The sequence below is a fragment of the Trichosurus vulpecula genome, chromosome 2, assembly GCF_011100635.1.
Source record: "Trichosurus vulpecula isolate mTriVul1 chromosome 2, mTriVul1.pri, whole genome shotgun sequence".
NCBI lineage: Eukaryota > Metazoa > Chordata > Mammalia > Diprotodontia > Phalangeridae > Trichosurus > Trichosurus vulpecula.
The window spans coordinates 395,743,224-395,767,958 of NC_050574.1; the positions used below are offsets into that span (position 1 = coordinate 395,743,224).

The window sequence follows — 24,735 nt, forward strand, 5'->3', positions numbered from 1 at the left end:
TAAGCGCTTCAGTTTACAGATAAGGAAACTGAGGTACAGAGAAGTTAAGTGTCTTAGATGCCAAATTAAGGAACCAGGATTTGTACTCAGGTTTGAAGACTCTAAAGCTAGGAGTCTTCCCCATATACCACACTGCCTCTGCTCCTTTTAAAGAAATCTAAGTAACTCTGGGGAGACTGCTACATTGGTCTGGGCTTTGGTTCCTTCATCTATAAAAATGGATACATTAAGTGACTGTTAATGATCTTTTTAGTTCTAACAGGCTATGGTAGTGGAAAATCTGAACTTCCACAAAAAAATAAATCATAATTATTGCCTTGATAAAGATTCCAATACAATTTTTGCATTTAATTAAATTTCAAGCTTCTATGGAGAAATCTAAAATATGATTTGATATACACACAATTGTTTCAGGAACACATTCCATTGCAAAAATTAAGATAAAATGAATTGTTAAAATTCAACAATAGGGAAGTTAAAATGACCCCCGCCCAACAAAACAAAAAGATGTTTCTGTTACAGTTTGATTAAACAACCATTACTAAGTGTCTACTATGTGGGAGATAATCCAATATGTTAAAATAAGAAAGCATACTTTATTTAAAACCATAATTAATTATTATAACATAATTTTGGAGTGAATGTAACAAGGCCCAAATATCAAGTGTAGGTAAATTAAAAAAAAATTCTCTCCAAATATCATGTGGGTTAAGAGTAGCCAAGCTGTTTGGGGAGAGGAGCTAAAAACATAAGTGAGTTGCAGATTGTACAACATATTTAATATCTCTGAAAAAGCTCCCTGAATAATCTTGTGTTTTTTCTTTTGAGGACTCCTTTGCAGATGGAAACTGGAAATATTTTAAATGTCCAATAACAGGTAAATGGCTAAATAAATTAATATACTGGAATACTATATTGCAATTATGACTGACAGGTAAAAGGAATACAAATTTGTGTGAGTTGGAGATCTGCTAACATTCTATGCCAATTTGCCACAGAGACAAAAACTAAGTATTTGATAAGTAACTTCCTGGACCAGGTCAGACAGAGAGAAGTGAATTACCTACGATAAGAAACTGGAAGACTAAATTGGTAATAATAAGAGAAGACATGAAGAATTTGGGAATGAGTAGAATAAACAGAGGGGTAAGAAATTAGGAAACTTTAAGTGAGAGACACAGTTGAATGATAAGTTTTGGAAAGTAAGTTCAGCTTGGGATAGCTAAGCAGGATGCTACATACACTGAAGGAAGAAGACTTTTTTGAAGAAGGGAATTCTATAGGCAAAAACTCAGTGCACAGGTAGAAATGAGGATAATTTTAGACAAAATCTGAGAGTAGAGGACCTCAGATCCCACAAAAAATAAATACTTGGTTTCTCCAATGACTGACAGAGTTAATTAAAGTGAATTAACAAAAAAGGTAGGAATTAATCAAGGACAGAAAAAAAAGAAAAGAAAAAAGCCTCACTCGAAGTGAGTTAAATAGAGAGGACGAGAATAGCTCTATTGAATGTTTCATGTCAGGACAAGTTAAACTTGTAATGTGAAATTGTGAATACAACTACCGCTTACTAGATCTATAAACAGTTTGTACTTGAATTCCTTTAAGTACAGTAAAATGGTAAAACTGATTATACTAATAGCTATATGCTATATTTTAGCATCTGCTTTTGGGATTGGGTACCATAGGAGAAACAAAAGCAGCTATGAATTCTAGAAAACATACTCTTTGGAAAAGATATTTCCCTACCAGGTTTACTATAAAACTTGGAGTATAAGCAACACAAAATTACCTAAGTAAACAGTAGGATTTGTTCTGGATTGTGTTTGCCACACAAACACAGCGACTTGTCACAGCATGCAAAGTGTGAATACTGTGTGACTATATTTACATATCTGCTACTTGTCTTACCATGGTCATTATGTCGGGCTAAGTCCTTTGGATCAATAAAGAGATCATGGTCAGTGTCTAGTTCCCAGAATTTACAATAAATGACATAAAAATGTTCATAAGAGAAGTACTCTGTCAACTGGTTAATATCAGCTTCCTCTTCTAATAGTGCAACATTCTGTTGGGGAAAAAATATTCTATTAAGACATCTGGCAAGGGAGTTTTCAAAAACAAAAAAGAAAGAAACACACATAATCAAGAACCATATAAAAAATGTTCAAAATCTTTAATAGTTGAAGAAATGCAAATTATAAGAACTCCAAGATCCTTCAATGATACTCATCAAATTAGCAAAGAAAATTCAATGCTGGGGCAGCTATTATAAAGCACAAACATTATTCTGCTGTTGAAACTTAAATTTGTTCAGTCATTTTGGAAAGCAATATGTAATCATTTACTCAGCAGGAGTTATATACTCTTTGATCCAATAATCAGACTAGATTAGGGTCCATATTCCAAAGAGGTTATTGTTAATTTCCTATTGATAGGGAAAAAAACTATCTGAAATATTTTTTGCAGCTTTATTTTTAATAGCAAAAAACCAGAAGCAGGCTATATTTCCAATGACTGGGGAGTAGTTGGATAAATTATCACAAGAATATAAAGGAATACTGTTGCACTATCAGAAATGATCATGAAGAATTTAAAGAAGTATTTGAATTCCTAAAAAAAAGGAAACAAGAGAAAAAAAGAACATTATACACACTGACAACTATGTAATTAATAGCAACAAGGTAAGTGTCACATCTAGTATAAATACAGAGGAAAAAAGGAAACAAAGGATCACAAAAACAAAGATAATGCGGATACCACTTTCTTCAAGTTGGGGTAAAAACTGGTAAGTAAATTTACATGTACAATCTATTACAATCTCTTTTTGGGGGGAGATAATTTTGTATACTCCAGCTACAATGGGTCATTCGATGTTCCTCACTTATAACCCTCCACATCTCTGTACTGGCGTTCCATGATGCCTACAATGCTTCTCCTCCTTTTACCTGTTTCCTTGTTACTTAGGGACTCTGCAGAAGGCATTTCTGGATTCCCTGAGCTACTAGTGCCTTCTCCTCTGAGATTATCTTCTTTGAGGGCAAGAACTGTTTGCCTTCTGCCTCTGTATCCCCATGGCATGTATATCCCAGGCACAGTGCCTGGCACACAGTAAGCACAATAACGGATTGATGATTGGGTTCTTTTGTTTATGTTCTTGATTACATATTTTAATACTTGCACAGGAAGATAAACATAAAATTTATATAACTTGAATTTTTTTTTCAGCTGAAAGATACTTGTGGCCCCTGACAATAACAGGTGAGATTAAATGTGAAACTCAAAGAGTTCTGGTATAATATTTACTTTAGCATGAAACTAAACTTTTGAATTTGAAAATTTTGAAAGCTCAAAGAATAGTTAGCTAAGATTGCATGATTCCGAACTCTAAGACAGGCTGTCTTGGCACCCAACACAAAATAATAAATGATTAACCTGAATTGATATTTTAGTATTTTAAAAGATGGTGATATGAAACAGGTAACTGCCATTATTTCCATGCAGAAATTTACACATTTAAAATTAATAGCAATACAAAATTCTATAGGCTTCAGATAGTAAGATGTCAACGAGTTTTCTGAATTAGTAGAAACTACATTTATTATCCTCATAAAAAGGAAATACCTGCAAAAAACTGCTTTTTCTCAGTTCAGTACAAGTGATTCTCCCAGACCAGGACCTATTTACTGTATAAAAAATCCGTTGTATAACCTGCAACAAGTAACAATAATTATGTTAAGTTGATTTTGATTAAAATGGGCTCTCTTTGAAAACTGGAAGCATCATGTAAGTAGGATTTTAAAAAATCTACACCTTGGATAATGGTACAGTATTTATATTGACCCTTCTGTTCTTCTAAATCATTAAACTTGTTTTAAGGTCTCTATAAAACATGGGTATAAAAATGCATTCTCTTTAATGTTTACATGTAAATCAGTTCAGAAATGTTGCTAAATAAAAAACACAAGAACTAAAAATCCTCACATATCTTATCCTGTGACTTATTTATTTATTACTAAGATCAAAAAAGTTCTTATAAAATGATTACTGCTGTTTTATTCCCGACACAAAATAGCGGAGTTGAAATATAAACTTCCACTTTCATCACAAGAAAATCTGGTGCTGATCTGAACCTTGAAGCTGACTTAAACATGTTTGGGGGAAAAAAGTTCCTGTAGAAATTTAATTCAGTTTTTATTGTATGGGGCTAAAATAATTCCTAACTTGCAGTGCCTTAATTTTCTAACCAGCTTATGCCTTTGAACATGTTATCCACATGTCATTATGTTATTTAGCTATTTTAAGACCTAAAAAAGATTAACAGTGTTGCCAATCAAGACAACAGATTTATCTTTAAAATCTAGGTTATAAAAGCAATAGGAAATGAGTAAATTAATTTTAGTCTCATGTTGCATTGTTTATGCAGTTCAATAAGAACTGATCATATGTGATATCAACTCATATTCATAGAGTGTTTTAAGGTTTATGATTTCCATCCTAGGAAATAGGCCATAAAGGAACAGCACAGCTAACAGACCTTGTAAGCTATAGAAAATATAAGAAGCCCAAGACTGGATGAAAAGCACCTGTGGTGATTAGGAAGCAAAGGTCAACAAATGATGATGATAATGACAATAATAATAAGTAACCACTATAAAAAGAAGTCCTAAATATACATTCCATAAAGCCTTTAAAATGTTGATTTATATGTGTCAATGGAGAAAGGCATGTTGTTAAATTAAGGCGTCTTATTTTAACTCATCATGTCAGCTCATTTACCTTCCTCTATCCTTTGCTGAAAAGGAATATACATTAAAACAGTCAAAAACAGAAGAGAATCTTCATCAAAAAGTCTAACTACACTTGCTAGTAGTACTTCAAAAATTGGGAATTTATTGAGTTTAATTATATGTTCATGTAACAATATTTATTCATCTTCCAAATATTTCTAGAGGCTCCCTAAATTTTCATGTGTTTCTCTTCTATCTTTACTTCTACCCTATGATAAAGAATTAGGGTCAGAGAGTCAGTGGGAACTTTAGATGGTAAAAAGAGCATATGAAGGGTAAGAAGTTATTCTTCTGAGTTAACTGCTACGGCAATTTCCACTGACTGAGATTCACATCTGAAAAAAATTAGCTCTGTAAGGATAGACAGGAACCATAACTGAAGAGTAAACCAACTGATTATTGAGTATTTCTCACCCCAAGTTCTTTAAAATTTCAAATATACAAGCAGATCCCAATTTAATCTTGCTTCTTACTTATAAACAGCCACTTCAGAATAATAGGATTACATATGGAAATAAGTTTTACATAATTGCATATATATAACCTATATCAAAATGCCTACCATCTTAGGAAGAGGAAAGGGGAGGAAGGGAGAAAAATGAGGAACTCGAAATCTTGTAAAAAATGAATGCTAAAAATTGTCTTGACATACAATTGGGAAAAAATAAAATACTATTTAAAAATAAACAAAAAGTATAATAGAATTATTATTTAAATTTAAAACTGGAAGGGATATTGGATGAGATTAAATACAATCTCCTCATTTTCTATATAAGGAAACTACGGCACAGAGAGAATAAGTGACTTGCACAGAGTCACACAGCTCATACAGATTTGAACCCAGGCCATCCTGACTCCAAGTCCTGTGTCTTATCCACTATACCATAATATCGCTAATAAAAGCAATGATAATAATAATAATAATAATAATAGACATTTACATGGTGCTTTAAGGTTTGCAAAACGCGTTGTCTTTCATTTTGAAGAGGACCAATGACATCAAAGGATAATGTCATTACGTGCTTGTGAATTGGATTTAAGTGAGACAGAGTTGCACAAACTCAGTAGCCTCACTCTCTCTTCCAGAATCACCTAAGTCCAGCGGCAAAACAAAAGTCAGAATGCCTGGAAATGTCCCGGGATGCAGTGGATGACCTTGTTATCTTCCATGTCTGATCAAGCTCTAAGCATGCCACAGAGCCTGCTTCAGCCCACCTTCATGGCCACTGGAATGAATTATTCTTATCCACCCATTCCACTGAGGGAAGTTTTTACATGCCTGGAGCAGATACCCCCCCTAACTCACCAATGGGTTTGAGGCCTGTTAGTTTAGTCCATCTGCCAAGATGGTTTACCAGGATGTGGCCACTGCACACATTATAACTTCTTGGAGCCACAGGTGAGAGCTAGATGAAAGGTGGACACCAAAGGTGAATGAGCAGCCCTGAAAAGGGCTTAGCAAGTCCTCACACCAGAGGTGCTAGTCTTCCTTGAACACTCTATACACTCTACATTATCTCTACTGTCCCAACAAGGTGGCCAAGTAGCCACTAGCATTTTCTTTCCTTCCTTACTACTGTTGTTTGGAATTTCCCTTCCCTCTGCATTCCACTTCAGTCTGAGGCTACTCTCTTTTAACCCAGTACCCATCTCTAGTACCTACTGTTTACCTCACTCTAGCGCCATTACATGGTGGACATGGAGGCCCTTCTCACCGCCCTGATGCCCCTTCTAGCTTGTGACTCTCTTCATCAGGACTCAGCTGCATTCTCACACTGCAACTTTCCTCAACACCTTGAAGCCTTCTTATTCTGGAATGATATATCTCTGCCATTCTGGTCCCTTTCTTCCATTGATGAATTCCTTCCAGGGCTTCCATTTTTGAGAATGGGCGCTAGCTGGCCAAATTTCATTTTTCTCCTAGCTATCATGCTCCCAAAAGAATACCTATTCCTCCCTTTCCTCACCTTTCTTTTCTCCCTTTTACGTATTATCTCCCCCCGTTAGAAGGTAAGCTCCATGACATCAGGGTCTGTCTTTCTTTTTGCTTGTATTTGTACCCTCAGTGTTTAGCACACTAACCAGCTCATGATTAGTGCTTAAAAGAGGCTTGCTGCCTGAAACCTTCATCCCTGCCTATTACTCTCTCCCTCAGTCCCTTCTCATCTCCTGAACCTTCAACAGCGGCTTTTCCTGGGAACCATCCCAGTGATTTTATGGATAGTCCTTGTTCCTGCCTCTGGGCAAATGTGGACGTAGAGAGAACAAATTATGAAATACTCCACACTGGGGGTTAAATTGGTTAGGAAGAGAGTGTGGGGAGGGTAAGGGCAATGGGTGTGTTACTGGTATTTCAAGTTGACACTCAAAACATTTTCACATAGAAGCAACATTATATGAGGTTGTTAGCTTCTTTGGTATTATTATTAGTACAATATTATGTTTGGAAAACATAGTTTTTAGGGGCAGGCTTAGGAATCTAATCACCATTTATAATATTAATTCCCTGGGGAAATAAATTTCAAGTTCTAATAAACTTAAAAGTGAACTTTTGGAATATGATCCTTTTTTGTAGAATATCTGCATATTAAAATACATTCAGTTGTAGCTATTTGCTAGCTAACAGCTCCTACATAAATCACCTTTTTTTATTTTGTGGGGAAACATCACTTTACTGATGTATAAAAGTACATCACAGCTTATGTGCCACAATGTCCCATATTTTCACCATATTTGACTGTAATAAAGCTACTACAGCAGAAATGAGACAAAACTAATGGGAGCTAGCATGAAACTTAATTATGAAACTGATGAATGGCCTAACTCAAGATCTTAGTTGAGAGATGGCCAAAAGAACTTATATCCAAATGTTAGATTCCATGAATTTAGTAGAAGGTAGAATTCCCAGGTTAGTAGCATTGCATCTGGATTAGAGGTTAGGCAAACTGGCAAGGCATCTTCACATTAAAATCATAGTATTACATAGAGCTGGATGGGAACTCGAAGGCTGTCAAATTGAACTCTATTTTACAGATTAGGAAACTGAGGTTCACAGAGTATAAGTGACTTGACTAATGTCACATAATATAATAGGTAGCAGAGCTGGTTTTCAAATCCAAGTTCTCAGACTCCAGATGCAGTGTTCCTTCCAGTAGGCCATGCTTCCTTTCAAAATTAGGAGTAGTCAAAAACAGTTTAGAAACTAAATTTTCCTAAACAGGAAAACTATGAATTGCTAAATAAACTAGATTAACAAAAATAGATTGTCAATTATTATTTGTGCTCTAAAATAACATATTAATAGTTTTAATATACATTTACTCATCACACACCAGAAATTGAGATTTTATCTTGATATTCTGAAAATCATACTAAAAGAAAAGTACTTGAATTTGCCAAGTCTTTGTCTTGCACAGAAAATACAGTTCAACTCTAAGGGAATTTTCCTACTCATTTCATAATACAAAATGTCTCAAAAATCTTAGTGCAGTTTTAAGCTATTAAAGGATAAAATTGCACTAAGACTTTTGGGACAACTTATAGGTAGCATTAAATTTTAAGTCCTAGAAAGCTCATCACCTAAAAATTAAGGGTAGGAGGTTCTTGCCTTTGAAAAGGCAATTTCTTTATAATTGCTTTACATGGTAATACTGAGTACTAGGTGGAAAAATGGCAATTTTTCATACAAAGAATACTTACTGTGGTAATATACCGAGAATGAAATTCAGATGCTTCCTTTAAAAATGATAAACCAGGATGAGTATTCACTATATCCTACATAAAAAGAAAAAAAGAGTTAATATGTACCTGAGAGATACATGGAATAAATATTCTATTATTCATTTCAGTGATGAAATTAATAAGGAATGAAATCATTATAGGAGCTTTTATATAAAATAATGGCAGTCTCATTTTTTTCACTTTATTCACTCAATCATTTATTAATGCCTAGTATTAAGAATTCATTTTGTTACATAGTGAGGGAGATACAAAGACAAATGAGACTATACTTATCCTCATGCAGTCTACAATCTATCAGACAAAATTCCCTCCTGTAGTATATTTACAGAATCAATTTTCATTAATTCAATAAATATTGATTTAACTCCTACTTTAATGTGCAAAGTACTGTATTAAGTGCCAGGAATACAAAGAAAAAAATGAAAGCCTCTGCCCTCAAGAAGGTTACATTCTATTGGGGGAACATGTAAATAAATACAGTATAACTGTGTGACCACTCTCTAGAAGACTTTGAAACTGATGGATGATCTCACTTGCAAAGCAATTTTCTCCAATGATGCAAATCACAACCCATCCACATTTTTTTCATCTTGTATAACCCTTCTCTATGTCCCCTTACAAATCCTCCGGTAGTTCTTTATGGCTTCTAGGGTCAATTATGAATCCTCTATTTGGCTTTTAAAGTCTTTCATAACCTGACCTCTTCCTACCTTCCTAGTCTTCTTATAACTTATTAACCTCAATGTACTCTATGATCCAGTGACACTGACCTCTTTGCCCTTTATCACATTTGATGTGCCACCTCTCAACTGCACCTTCACTGGCTATCCTCCATGCTTGGAATTCTTTCCTTTGTCACCTCTACTCCTAGCTTCCCCACTTGTATTCAAATCTTAGCTAGAACTCATCTTCTGGAAAGAAACTTTTTTTATTCTTCCTTAGTGTTAGCATCTACTGAGATTATCTTCAATTTATCTTGGAGATCTATCTTCTTTATCCACCAATGGACTGTGAATTCCTTAAGGGCTTTCTTTGTATCCCCCGTGCTAAGCACAAAGCTTGGAATATAGTAGGTCCTGAATAAATGCTTACTGACTTGACCTGACATGACTAAAAGGCTAGTCTTTGTTGAAAAAAGAAGGTTGGGTGACTGAAAACAATGTATAGTTCCTAAAGTCAAAAAAGCCTTCTTTCCTACTGTTCAATTAAGATACACATACTGATAGATCAACACTACAGGATTGTCCATCCAATTGTATATCATAGTCTGTAAAACAGGGACTCTTCGTTTGGTTTTTCTTATAAAGACAGTTAAAGCAAATTCTATTGGATGATTCTGGATCTTATTTAAAAGGCTCTGCAATATTCTGGGCCTTAATTTCAGTTAGCATATCACCCACAAACAAGAGCACCTGGAGTGTTTCACCATCTATAGAGAATCCCTCATCACTTTATATTGGATACCCTCTATGAGAGTTGCAAACACCTTTAGGAAGCATGCATGTTCCTGTTTTATGCCTCAATTGATATTGATAACCAGACATTCTTCTTATGAAGTTTCATTGAATATTTTTATATCAGTTTTATGGGTGCATGGGAGAAACTTCATTGAAGGAGAGCTTTTAAGATAGTTCTTTGCTCTACTGAATCAAGTGCTTTTTATTGCCAATAAACAATAAACAAGAACAGAATATTGTTTTCTCTACATGTATCTGATAATTGTATGATTTTAAAGAAGCAAGATATTGTGTGCAAAGGCCTGCCTGCTCCCTCCTCATACTTTCATTAAGAAACACCTAAATGAAGGTCTAGATTATTATCATAAGTATTCTGTAGAGATGAGAAAACAGGTAAATGTCCTGGTATTGAGATGCTGGCATTTTCACTTGTTTAGCATCCTCTCTTTCATGAAGTCTGAGAATCAATCCTAAAACATAAAAATTGAGCTACCTCCAGCACAGACTTTATAGATACTTGATCTAGTCCAGCTTTTCTTCTCATCTGTTTTTTCTTAGATGCTACTTCTACTTCCTTAATGTGGTGGGGGTTCCGTTGTTAGAGAAAAGAGTTTGTCACAGAAATGTTTACGGATCATTTCCATTTTTCATCTATTCATGTCTTCAGGTTTTATCCTTAAAAACCCTTGGAATGATTTTGCCTAATTGGGGTTCTCATCAAGCTTTCTGTAAACCTGCCTTTCCCTCCATTCTTTTTCATAATACTTCCCATGATTTTTTCTTCCACCCTCTGCAAAATTTTAAAACTGAGTTTGTATCCTAAAATGGTATTGCCTTTGGCTGCCATATCTCCCTAGTTGGCAAGGAGGTCAAGTATTTGCTCACTGAAAATGTTCAATTTTTAGGTTTTTTTTTTCCCTTGTGGCAATCAATTTATATTGCTTAAAATTCCTTAATGGTGATAATCTCTGTCAATGTCTGTTTCTTTATTTACTTCTCATTTTCAATGTCAACAACTTGTTTAAAAAAGAACAAGCTGGCAATGCTTCAACTGCACGACACACCTAGCTTTGATTCTTCCCTTTAATTTGGTGTTTGATTTCAATCTTTGACCTACAACAAGTAGATGTTCTGACTGTACACATCTGTTCAGAAATTATTTCTACATAGGTATTTGGTCTATTAAAATATAATCAGTTTCATTTTTATGTTATTTCATATTTGCCATGTTGATTGCTTCCCAATTTTATTAAAGAATGTATTCATGATATATAGGTATGAGGCTTTTCTATAATTCAAGGAGTTCTTAACTTGGAGAACCCTCCCCACTTAAGGGTCTGTGAATAGACTGCAGGGGGTCCATGAACTTGGGATGGGGTGGGGAATGATCTTTAACCTCCAACTAAAATTTAACATTTCCTTCAGTTATGAATGTAGTATAAGTCTTCACAGGGTTACCAAAAGGGTCCATGATATGACACAAAAAAAGGTTAAGAACTCCTGGTGTAGTAAATAATCTTTTCCATTTGTTACTCCTGAATGTTTTCCAACATACTTTTTATCACTCTCTTCTAGGTCTACCTTTTCTTTTAAATAAATTCTTATTGGTTTCTTTTGTTTTTACATCACAAAAATTTCTCCTAGCATTCTTCCCCTTCCAGAGAGCAATCCCATATAACAAACAGTATTTTTTTTTCATGTTTGGGATACTTGTATTTATTCTCTGTAAACAAAGAGTATTATTTTTTGAGGGAGGAAGGCAGGGCAATTTGGGGTTAAGTGACTTGCCCAAGGTCACACAGCTAGTAAGTGTGTCAAGTATCTGAGGCTGCATTTGAACTCATGTCCTCCTGACTCCAGGGCCAGTGCTCTACTCACTGCACCATCTAGCTGCCCCACAAAGAGTATTTTTAAAGAAGAAAGAGTAAGAAAGAGGAGGAAAAACTCAGTAAAACTGGTCAATACATGAAAAAAAATCTGAAAATATATGTAACATCTGTGAACCTCCCACCTCTGCCAAGCAATGGAATGAGCGCATCTTCTCTTATCTCTTCTTTACAGGATATTATGGCTACCTTTTCAATGAAGTCTCTGAGTCTATGTTACATTTGGAAAGAATTATCAAGTTTTTTTATATTCCTTCATACTTGCCAAGAGATGTCACATTAGCTGGAATTACCTTCATGGTCTGTCCAAGGCCTTCTTCTCCCTCTACACTAAATAGCTTAGGGATCTCATTGTTGTTGTTCAGTGGTGTCTGACTTTTTGTGACCCCATGGACCATAGCTAGCCAGGTCTTTCTATTCTCCACTCTCTCTCCAAGTATGTCCAAGTTCATGTTCATTGTTTCAATGACACTATCCATCCATCTCATCTTCTGCCATCCCTTTTTCCTTTTGCCTCCAATCTTTCACAACATAAGATCCATTTCCAACAAGTCCCGTCTTCTTATTATGTGGCCAGAGTATTCAAGCTTCAGCATTTGACCTTCCAGTGAATAGCCTGAATTAATTTCTTTAAGTATTAACTGATTTGATCTCCTTGCTGTCCAAGGGACTCTCAAAAGTCTTTTCTCCAGCACCACAACTCAAAAGCACTGATTCTATGGTGCTTAGCTTTCCTTATAGTCCAACTCTCACAACCATACATTACTACTGGAAAAACTAAAGCTTTGACTATACGGACCTTTGTCAGCAAGGTGATATCTCTGCTTTTTAATATGCTGCTTTCACTCCAAGAAGCATCTTTTTATTTCATGGCTGCAGTCACCATCTGCAGTGACAATTAAGCTCAAGAATATAAACTCTGACACTGCTTCCATTTCTTCTCCCTTTATTTGCCAGAAAGTGATGAGACCAGTTGCCATGACCTTAGTTTTTTAATGTTAAACTTCAAGCTGACTTTTACATTCTCCCCTTTCACTTTCATCAGGAGGCTTCTTAATTCCTCTTCACTTTCTGTCATCAGAGTGGTATCATCTGCATATCTGAGATTGTTGGTATCTCTCCCAGCAACCTTAATTCTGGCTTTTGATTCATAAAGCCAGACACTTCGCATGAGGTACTCTGCATATAAGTTAAATAAATAAGGTGACAACCTTGTCATACTCCTTTTCCAGTCTTAAACCAATCAGCTGTTCCATGTTCAGTTCTAACTATTGCTTCATGACCTGCATACAGGTTCCTTAGGAGACAAGTAAAATGATCTGGTACTCTCATGTCTCTCGAGGACTTGCCACATTTTGTTGTGATCCACATAGGCTTTGGTGTAGTTAGTGAAGCAGAAGTAGATGTTTTTCTGGAACTGCCTTGCTTTCTCCATCATCCAGTGAATACTGGCAATTAGTTTGGTCTCCAGTTCCTCTAACTCTTCAAAAACCAGCCTGCTCAGATTTCAGAAAAACCTGGAAAGACTGATATGAACTGATGTTGAGTGAACTGAGCAGAACCAGGAGAACATTATACACAGTAACAGCAACACTGTACGATGATCCACTTTGATAGACTTAGCTCTTCTCAGTAATACAATGATCTAAGACAATTCTAAAGGACTCATGATGGAAAATGCTAACCACATCCAGAGAAAGAACGAGTCTAAATGCAGACTGAAGTATACTATTTTCTCTTTTTTGTTTTTTCTTTCTTGTAGTTTTTCCCTTTTGTTCTGATTCTTCCATCACAATATGACTAATGTGGAAATATATTTAGTATGTTTCTACATGTATAGCCTATATCAGATTGCTTGCTATCTCGGGGAGGAGGGAGGAGAAGGAGAAGAAGGAGAAGAGGGAGAAAAAAATTTGGAACTCAAAATCTTATAAACATCAATGTTGAAAACCATCTTTACATGTAATTGGAAAAAATAAAATAAGAGCAGAAGAGGGGAAAAAATTAAGAGGGGAAGAAAGAGGGGAAAAGGGGGAAATTACAAGGGGAAAAAGACGGGGGAAAGAGAGGAAAAATTAAGAGGGGAAAAAAATAAAAAGAGACCAAAAAAAGCAAAAAACAAAACACCAGCCTGCTCTTCTGATAATTCTCAGTTTACATATTGCTGAAGCCTAGCTTGCAGAATCTTGAGCATAACTTTACTGACACATGAAATGAGCACTGGCAATTTGAACATTCCTTGGCATTGTCCTTCTTTAGGCCTGAGATATAAATCAATCTCTTCCAAGTCAGTGACAATTGTTGAGTTTTCCAAATTTGTTGGCATATTGAGTGCAGCACTTTAACAGCATCATCTTTTAGGATTTTAAATAGCTCAGCTGGAATTTCATCACCTTCACTAGGCTTTTTGTTAGCAATGTTTCCTAAGGCCCATTTGACTTCATTCTCTAGGATGTCTAGCTCTAGACCACCAATCACACCATGGTGGTTATCAGTGATGTTAAGGTCTTTCTTGTATAGTTCTTTTGTGTATTCTTACCACCTCTTCATCTCTTCTGCTTCTGTTATGTCCCTACCATTTTTGTCTTCTGCCACGCCCAATATTTGCATGAAATGTTCCTTTGATGTCTCTAATTTTCTTGAAGAGATTTGTTGTCTTCTCCATTCTATTGTTTTCTTCTATTTCTTTGCATTGCTCCTTTAAAAAAACCTTCTTATCTCTCCTGACTGTTCTCTGGAATTCTGTATTTCATTGGATTTCTCTTTCTCCTTTCCTTTTCTTTTTCCTTCTTTCCTCAGCTATCTGTTAAGCTTCATAAGAGAGTCACTTTGCTTTCTTGATCTTCTTTTTCTTTGGAATTTTTTTGTTGTTGCCTCCTGTACGATATTGTGAAACCCCTGTCTATAGTTCTTCAGACGCTCTATTAAATGTAATCTCTTAAATCTATTCATCATCTCCATTTTATATTCGTAAGGAATGTTATTTAAGTCATACCTATACGATCTGAGCCACAGTCAGCTCCAGGGCTTGTTTTAACTGACTTATTACAGCTTCTCCACTTTTGGCTGAAAAGTGCATAATCAATCTGATTTCTATATTGGCCATCTGGTGATGTCATGTGTAGAATTGTCTTTTGGGTTTTTGAAAAATTGTGTCACAAGACCAGAGAGTTTATCTCGACAAAACTCTATTTATCTCTGCCCTGCTTCTCAGGGAATCTCCTTAGCTCCCATGATTTTAACTTTTATGTCTATGCTGACGATTCCTGCATCTATACCAACACTAAATTTTGTGGGTAACACTAAACTGATAATTTATGTGGGTTTATTGTATATCCTGAAACTTTAGCAAAGTTGTTAATTGTTTCAACTAGTTTTTTAGTTGATTCTTTAGAATGCTCTAAGTATACTGTCATATTGTCTGCAAAGAGTGATAGTTTTGCTTCTTCACTGCCTATTCTAATTCTTTCAACTTCTTTTTCTTGACTTATTGCTATAGCTAACATTTCTAGCACAACATTTGTTTTGGGGTGACACTGTTGATGGAATTAATACCCAAAATACTGCAGTCCCTCTAAATAGATTCAGCTCTCTCGAGTCGCAGTCCTACATAACCAACTGCCTTTTGGACATCTCTAAATAGATGCCCTGTAGACATTTCAAACTCAACATGTTCAAAAAATCCATTATTTCTCCCCACAAACCCTTCCCTTTTCAAAATTTTCCCATTTATTGCAAGGGCACCACCATTTTCCCAGTTACTCAGGCTCACAACTTCGGTGTCATCCTTGACTCCTGTTGTTGTCTTATTATTTCTACTTTCATATCATCATTTGTATACTCTTCCTCTCTCAACTTACATAGCCACCACACTGTTATGGGACTTCATCACCTCATGATTTTTATAAAAGCACAAGAACTGGCATGTGAAATGCACCACATTATGTGAGGAAGGGGATACATGACTCTCCAAATCAGACATATTTCACTTGGTTGTTATAATGTCTTGAGATAGCTAAAAATGAGCCACAAATATACTGCTGTCTCCTGGATATAAATAATTTTATATCAGGCAAAACAATTGGTTCACAGAGAATTTTTAACATAATATACAGGCAAAATAAAATTCAGAAAGCAAACACTGTCATACTGTTATATCACTATGAAAAATTTCATTGTCCATAAAATATGCCACAAAATTGTCTGTTTTGAAAACCATTTCCACATATTTATCTTGTCTCCTTTTTCACCTTTAAAATTCAAATGACCCTATTAAGTCAAAATATGTATAATATACATTTTTAAAAGAATCAAATGCATCTCCCCAGAAAAGTCACTGAGTTATTTATTTATTTATTTACTTGTGTGAAAAGTATTTTGTAATTGTATTAATATAGTTCTTTGGTTTGTTTCAGCAGGCAGACTCTCAAGTATTTTATACTGTCCAGTTATTTTAAATGAAATTTCTCTCTCTATCCCTTCCTGCTGGACTTTGTTGGTAACATAAAAGGTTGATGATAATTTATGTGGTTTATTTTATATTCTGCAACTCTGCTAAAGTTGTTGATTGTTTCAACTAGTTTGTTAGCTGATTCTCTAAGTATACAATCATACTGTCTGAAGCGATAGTTTTGTTTCCTCATTATCTACTGTAATTACATCAATTTCTTTTTCTTGTATTATTGCCAGAGCTAACATTTCTAATACAATACTGAATAGTAGTGATGATTACAGATATCCTTGCTTCACCCCTGATTTTACTGGGAAGGCATTTGTTTAGCTTTTCTCTATTACAGATAATGCTTGCTGATGGTTCTAGGCAGATATTACTTATTATTTAAAGGAAAGCTCCATTTATTCCTATGCTTTCTAGTATTTTAAAAAGGAATGAGTGCTTTTTTTGTCAAAAGCTTTTTCTGCATGTATTGAGATAATCATATGATTTTTGCTGACACCTGGAATTCTTTGAAATAAATTCCTATAAAACACGAGAGACAATCCCAACAGGCTATATGAAATGGTATAATTTAAATGTTCATGTAATTTACTTGTAAAAATGGAATGAAGTCTTCTTGCACCAAATAGTTGCATCCAGGATTCATTAAAAGATGAATGAACTTTGCAGCATCATCATGGCAATTCTGAAGGATTCTGAAATAGATAAAATGCAGGGTATCAAATTGGTAAAATATAGAATATCATTCCTATCTCTTCATAAACACAATATAATTAAAGGACCTATAGAGTCCTATATATGATACAGATAATACATGTCTAGTTAATGGTAACATAATAAATAGTAGCCTACTAAAAGATATCACTAATTAAACTATTGCCTCCTGTTTAAATGAAGATGTGTAATATTTACACTGCAAAAGTATATTCAAATACTTTCTGTTGTAATAGCCAATATTAGCTTAACTATATCATCAATTTCCTCTTCTAATGAAACAATCCACCATTCTCTGTTGCCAAAAGTAACTACTTACTTTCTCCACATTGCAATAAATTTATGAACAGATACATATCCAGTTCGCTCTCCCCCAGCACCATAAAACAATGGCCCTTTCCAGTAGAGTGGACATCCACAGGCCTATAAAAAAATGTGAGGAATACAACTGAAATTTTAGGCAAATAGATGGTAGCAAATTTATTCATTTCAATTGAATAATATGGTAAGTAAATTGATGATAAGGTGCCATAAACTCTATATTTCTTTTCATCTAATACTATAGGTTACAGATTCAAAGGGTCTCCTCCACAAAGCACGTGCAATGGATCGTACAATATTCTTTGACAGGTGAAACTTTAGAGACAATTTGTTAAATTGTTTTTAATTATAAATATTAAACAAGGCATAAAACAGGGAGACATGTTCACTAAAAGGGTCTGCCTTGGAGGATGTACAGAATTCAAAAGGAAATGAAAGGAACTTTGCAAACCTTAAAGTAGTATTTAACTAGAAGTTGTTTCTGTTTCCGTTGTTATAAAAAAGGGATTCTCTGTAGATGGGGAAGTTCTTCAGATGTTCCTATTTGTGAATGATATTTTGCTGATAGCATCAAGACCCAGAATATGAGAGCTACAGCTATTCAAGAGATTGACTAAGACTTCATCACTAAGTAATCCATATGGGAAAAACCAAAAGGATAAAGGATGCATATTGACTAGACTATGCCATAAAACTGAATGGCAAGCCTACTGAGCTAGTTCACTGGCATCATCTATTTCAGGCAAATACCAAAGATGAGAAATAAGCTAGAACCAAAACGGAATTGAAGCAGAAGAGCAGTTTATAGTCTATTTGAGAAGTTAATTGATCCCAAGCTCCTCCTTGCCACAAACCCCCATATTTTTTAACATCAATACTTTCCTTGTGATGCTTAAATGGCTATGAATTCAATAACTGAATTACATCTCTGTGTACTGATTATTGCGTATACATGTATGAATTCAATAACTGAATCACATCTCTACTGAGAGGAATTATAGCTATTTGTTGGCTTTCATAACAACATGGAAATCTGATGCCTTTCCAAGTGTGATGGAGAACTTTCTAAAAATTTATCAAACTGGATGGCTACTATACAGCTGTGTAAGGTAGTGCTTTGAGCCCTGAACTTGAAATCAGGGTGTCCTAGATTCCAAATCTGCTTCAGATGAGGTAACACATGTAATGCATTTTTCAAATCCTAAAGTACTTTATAAATGCTAGCTATCATGATTGTTGCTGTTGTTACTCTTTACTAGCTATGTGACTTTACCACTCTCAGCTTTGGTTTCCTCATCTCTAAAATGTGGATAGTAAAACTTGCAGCATTTATCTCAGGTGCATAAATGAAGATCAAATCATACGTAAAGAACAACATAAAAATCAATTACTACTACAGCCACCACCACCAACACCGCCATTTCTCTTCCTCCTCTGATAATTCATGTTACATGTTTTTTTCCCCAACAGAATGAAAGTTCTTTGGGGATAAGAACTGTTTTCTTTCTGTATCCCCACATTTAGCACAATACATGGAATAAGGTAGACAATAAATGTTTGTTGATTAATTAACTAAGCACCTACTAAAATGCAAAGCATCAAGCAAAGTACTAAGTGCTGGAGACACTAATGACAAAAAATGAAAAAAAGACCTCAAGAAATTTACTTACTAGACTACCACAGTAATAGAAGAATCAAACCTACAAGTGACCTAAAGGAATTGGATGAGGTATGGAATACTCACTGTGGAGAATGAATGTCAACTTGAATAAGGAATACAATGAGTGTATTGTTGCAATGAGGGACAGCTGAGATCAGATAACATATCTGCAGTGGCCCCAATCACCAGGATCTCATGATTTTCTTCAGTTCTCTTCAGAAGAGAAGGAAAGGAGATAGATAGTGGGAATAATCTAACATGGGTTTGGCAAGGCTTGACCAATGATAGGACAAGGTGGGCAAGGGATTAGAGAACAGAGGATAGTGTACAACTGGATTGGTTCATCAAAAGGCCAAGACAGGGAAGGAAGGAAGGTGCAGCCAACAGAGGGGTTTTGGCCTGGTAAAGAACTGAGGAACAGAGGGAATGGAGGTCATGGTGAGAACAAAGAAAGAACAGATCATAGATTAAGAACAGGAAGGAACCTTAAAGGTCACCTAGTATAACCTCCTATTATTACAGAAAAGACTCAAGCCCAGAGAAGTTAAATGACCTGACCAAGGTCAAATAGGCAAGAAGAGAATTGCTATTCAAATTATATTGAAAGAGAATTACTGATTTGAACTCACTTCCTTGGAACTAAATTCAGTGCTTTTTCCACTGTACCACACTGCCACAGGGTTTCACTGATATCTATTTAAATGCATCTTAGGAGAACAGACCCCACTTACCTTATTATAGTAATTACATAGCAGGTATATCTATAGATGTGGACTGGGGGAATTCCAAGGTAATGAAATGGCATTTACCTAGGTATCATAAGATTCCCTGATCAGTTCAGGTATTTCAGATTATGATACATTATGTAGAAGCATTCTAGGATGTACATAAAGGTCCTAGGATGTTTGATTATTTATTCTTTCATAACATTATATCAAAAGTAAAAAAGTTGGCCTCAGTTTTCTCCTTCACATATGTTTATACATAAAATTATTTTTAAATATTAAGCACACATGTTGATCTATTGAACATGTCAAATTTTTACTTTTCTGACCAACCTGACCTTCTTTGTAAACCATTAAGATATGAGTTCTGCACTGTATTGGGATGGTTTTCACGTGTTAGTATTTCTTTTTCCCTGTATGTATTTCAGATATGTACTCTCACTCAGAGTCCAGTACCCACAAGATCTGTCACAACTTGCTATTAGAGATACTTTAACTCCTGCTTTCATTGTTCCTAAAAGAAAAACTTAAGTTTACTAAACAAAAAGTGATGTTTAACATAAGGAAAAAGTTCCTAAATAACTTATATTCTAAGAACACTAGGAAAATTTTTTTTCTTTCCTTCTCTCCAAGAAGAAAATATGTTTATAAAATCTAGTCATATGAAAATTACTTAAAATTACCATTTTCCTAAGGTCATGCCATAATCTATAATACTCTTATATTTTTAATAGATCTTTCCTGAAGCTACCTTTTGGTTTTAGACTGAAGACCAATATTTTCTCACATTAACATTAACATAGGGCACTCCCATGTTTATCTTTGCATTACACATAACAAGTCCTTAACAAGTGTTTCTAGAATGAATGAAATTTCATATTTACATGAATTTTTAAAAATTGGAAATTGTTTAAAATTAGAAACCTAACTTTTATCAACACCTACATACACAGTATTGGGTATCAGCAGAGGAAAAATAACCAACAGTGAACTGTAACAAGTATTTTACACAGTTATACAATCTTACCTTTGCAACTTTACCCATATCTTCTAAAGTTGCTCTCTCATTTGGAAACTGAGAAAAAGTCTTCTCTATCTTGGTAATTATAGCATCAATATTCACTTTTTCTTTTGGACATCCTCTAGGAAAATAAAATGTTGGAATGCTTTGGCTCACTGCTGACGGTAGAGGTTCCTCCTTCTTTGTTTGAACCTATGGAGTAAAACATTCAACAATGCTGCAAATGCCCCAAAGTGAAAACATGACATATCTTTCATAGCACAATACAATACAATAAAGTTGTCAATGAATCTATTTATCAAACCATTTGAAAGTCCTGACTTCATCCTCTTACCTTTGAAAATAAAATTTCTGTTAAACCCAATTCATTAATTTCTCAGTATTCTTCAGAGAAATTTTCAATCTATCCATTCAATTCAACCTTATTTATTTTGACAGGTAATAGAGGCATATGTGTAGACATGTTATTCAACTTAATCCCAAATACTAATTCAACAACTACGACATGCTAGCGCTATGCTATGTACCGCACCGTATGAAAACAAGACAATCTCCACATTCAAGACGCAGCATTAACTAATGACAATGCATATGCCTATGTGATTAAGTGCCAAAGTAAGTAATAATGGACAACGAATGCTAAAGGGTCTCAAAGTGGAGAAAGATCATGTGGGCTGAACCTATTCCATAGCTCTCCCCCAAATTCTTCTTTCCTTTAATCATTCCATATCCCCACACCCAATTCTCAAGAGATGGCCTTGCCTTCAATTTCATGAAGAGTAAAGAACCTACTTTAGCACTCTCATCTCCACTCCTTAAAACATATCTATAAAATGTCCAGGGTTGTTGTAAGGATCAAATGAGATATCTGTAAAGTGCTTATTAGCACAGTGCCTGACACATGGTAGGCACTTAACAAATGCTTATTCCCATTCCCACCTCTTTGCCATGACCACCTAACTGTGAAATACAAAGGCCTACTATCCATATACCTACCTACCGCTTGAACATTATTTAACCCATTTCTATGTCTGAGTTAAATGCCTTACACATAAGCTCGCAATTCTGTCCTCTCTCATCTCCTCTGGAAACTGTCATCTCTTTCTCTCACATCTTCAATGTCTCCCTTTCCAGTGACTGATTTCCTCTTCTCAAACCCTCTACCTTACTTACCCTTTCCCTCAAGCTACCATCTTTTCCCTTTCTCTTTCACAGGATCATAGATTGTGAGCTGGAAGAAATCTTATAGTCCAACTATTACATTTTACATATGAGAAAACTAAAACATGGGGAAGTTAGGTGCAAATCTGCATTGGTAGTTAGTAGTAGATTAGGGATTCCAGTCAAGGGCCTCTGATCACAAATCCAGTTTCGTTTCCACACTATCTAAACTTCTCTCTTGCCTTCTTTTCCAGGGTAGTCTAAATTTTCTGCTTCTATTTCTTTGTCAGCCACCTCATTCCTAACTTCTATGCCTACCATGGTCCCCCAATTTTTCCTATGTCAATGTCACAATGACAGTTAGGTAGAGTGGATACTGCACTAGTCCTGGAGACAGAAAGACTTGAGTTCAGATATTTCCTAGCTATGTGACCCTAGGCAAGTAACTTAATCTCTACTTACCTTGGTTTTCTTAACTGTAAAATGAAGGTAATAACAGCACTTTCCTCCTAGGGTTGTTGTAAGGATCAAATGAGATATTTTTAAAGTGCTCAGCATAGTACCTGGCACATAGTATTTTGTTTAGTCATGTTCAGTTGTATCTGACTCCTTGAGACCTCTTTTGGGGCTTTTTTTGATAAAGATACTAGAGTGGTTTGCTATTCCTTCTCCAGCTCTTTTTACAGATTAGGAAACTGAGGCAGAGTTAAGTGACTTGCCCAGGGACCCACAGCTATTAAATGTCTGAGGCCACATTTTAACTCAAGTCTTCCTGACTCCAGGCCCAGCATTCTATCCACCGTGTCACCTAGCTGCCCCTGGCACATAGTGGGCATTTAATAAATGCTTATTCCCTTTCCCCCTCTTTCCTAAAGCCCAAATTGTCAAATGCAAAGGTCTCTTCTCAGTCTTCATTTTCTTTGATTTCCATAAACACTTATTTCCATTAAGCTCCTTTCTTGAAATTCCATCTTCTCTTGGTTTCTGTTATATTAAACTATCTTTTAACATCTCTCAGATAACTTACTGTCTACTTCCGCTTCTTTCGTCTACTCCAAAAATGTAGGTGCAACTTAAGTTTCGATTCTCAGTCTTTGTACTCTCCACTCTCTCCTTTATAGATATTATCACTTCTGCGGCTTCAATGATCTCTATGAAAATGTGTCTCCTGAGTCTACATCTATGGCCTAGATCCCTATTCTTGATTTCACCCTTCAAATTCTGTCTTCTGGATAACTCACATTGATATCCTATCCATCATTTCAAAATACAACATGCCTAAAACCAAACTCAACATTTCTCGTCCCAATTTTTCCTCTACTTCTCTAACTTGCTTTTCCAACTCCTTTTTGAGCTCTTCCATGGCCTGAGACCAGCTCATGTTTTTCTTGGAGGCTTTTGGTGTAGGCTCTTTGACTTTGTTGACTTCTTCTGGCTTTATGTTTTGGTCTTCTTTCTCACCAAAGAAAGATTCCAAAGTCTGAGACTGAATCTGGGTGTGTTTTCGCTGCCTGGCCATGTTCCCAGCCAACTTACTTGACCCTTGAGTTTTTCATTGGGGTATGACTGCTTGTACAGCAAAGAGTACTTTGTTCCAAGCTTGAGGGGATGCGCCGCTGATTTCAGAGCTATTTCTATATAGCCAGCTCTACCACCCCAGCACTCCTCCCTCCTCAAGAACCAGCAACCCGGACCTGACGCAAATCCTCAGCAGGCTCTGCACTCCTGCTCTGATCTGCCACTTAATTCCTCCCACCACGTGGGCCTGGGGCTGGAAGTAACTGCAGCTGTAGTTCTGTAGCTGCACCTCCCCTGCTGCCCCTGGGGCGGTGGCCTAACCACTAACTCTGTCCCCTGCAGCTTTTCCCACTACCCTTCTCTGTTGTCTTTGGTGTTTGTGGGTTGAGAAGTCTGGTAACGGCCACAGCTCACTGATTCAGGGTGCTAGGGCCTGTTCTGCCTAGCTCCTGGCCTGGCTGGTCCTGCTGCCTCCCACGCTGAGCTCCACTCCCCTCCACTCTGTGCACGATAAACCTCATCCAGCACCCATCCAGGCTATCCTGGGCTGGATCCCTGCTTCCCTCTGCTATTTTGTGGGTTCTGCCCAAACTCAACATTTCTTCTACTACCCAAATCATTATTCTTTTTTGTTTGAGACCTATAGTAGAGCTCCTCCTGTACTATAGGCCTCAATTAATGGCCTTCCTGACTCTACTCTTTTTCCTCCCCTGACCAATCCCTCATATATATCCCTGCCAGACGAATCTTTCTCAGGCACAGATTTGTTCACAGGATGACAGCTTTAGAACCTGAAAGGACAAAGCTCAGAAGCAACCTTATTGAGTCCAATGGCTTAGTTTTACAGATAAGAAAAGAGAGGTCCAGGGAGGCTAAATGACTTACCTGAGGTCACACAGGTAGTGGCAGAAGTAGTTTGAACCCAGTTCCTCTGACTCCAGAGCCAATGTTCTTCCCACTTTGTCAGTAGCTCACTATAGCTTACTGAATAAAACTCATACTTCTTTGCCTGGCATTGCCTTCCATAATCTGGTAATTCCCTCCCTTTCCAGCCTTATGTTCCTGTCATTCCCCACCATATGCCCTATACTTCAGACAAACTTGAATGCCCTCAGGCTCTGGGACAGGATGTGATTTCTCCACCCTGTGAGACTGTTCATCTTATTCTTTGTCTCCCCTTCCCTCTCTTTGCTCAATCGACAGCCATTTTCCAAAGATAAAATAAAAGGCTGCTTCTTCTCCAATTCATTTTTTCCTAACTTCACGCATCACTCTGTTTTAC

At 36.0% G+C, this 24,735-nt stretch overlaps 1 protein-coding gene across 4 annotated transcripts in view; it reads right to left on the minus strand.

Annotated features, from left to right (window-relative positions):
• PPP2R3B (protein phosphatase 2 regulatory subunit B''beta) overlaps nt 1–24,735 on the minus strand; it is a 127,527-nt gene that overhangs the window by 58,359 nt on the left and 44,433 nt on the right. For all 4 annotated transcript variants that reach the window (XM_036745429.1, XM_036745431.1, XM_036745427.1 and 1 more), the window contains exons 2-7: nt 20,781–20,966; nt 17,367–17,470; nt 16,926–17,028; nt 8,493–8,567; nt 3,628–3,714; nt 1,915–2,071 (exon numbers count right to left, since the gene is read on the minus strand). In XM_036745429.1, coding sequence (XP_036601324.1) covers nt 1,915–2,071; nt 3,628–3,714; nt 8,493–8,567; nt 16,926–17,028; nt 17,367–17,470; nt 20,781–20,966 — 712 coding nt within the window. The remainder of the gene's footprint in view (nt 1–1,914; nt 2,072–3,627; nt 3,715–8,492; nt 8,568–16,925; nt 17,029–17,366; nt 17,471–20,780; nt 20,967–24,735) is intronic.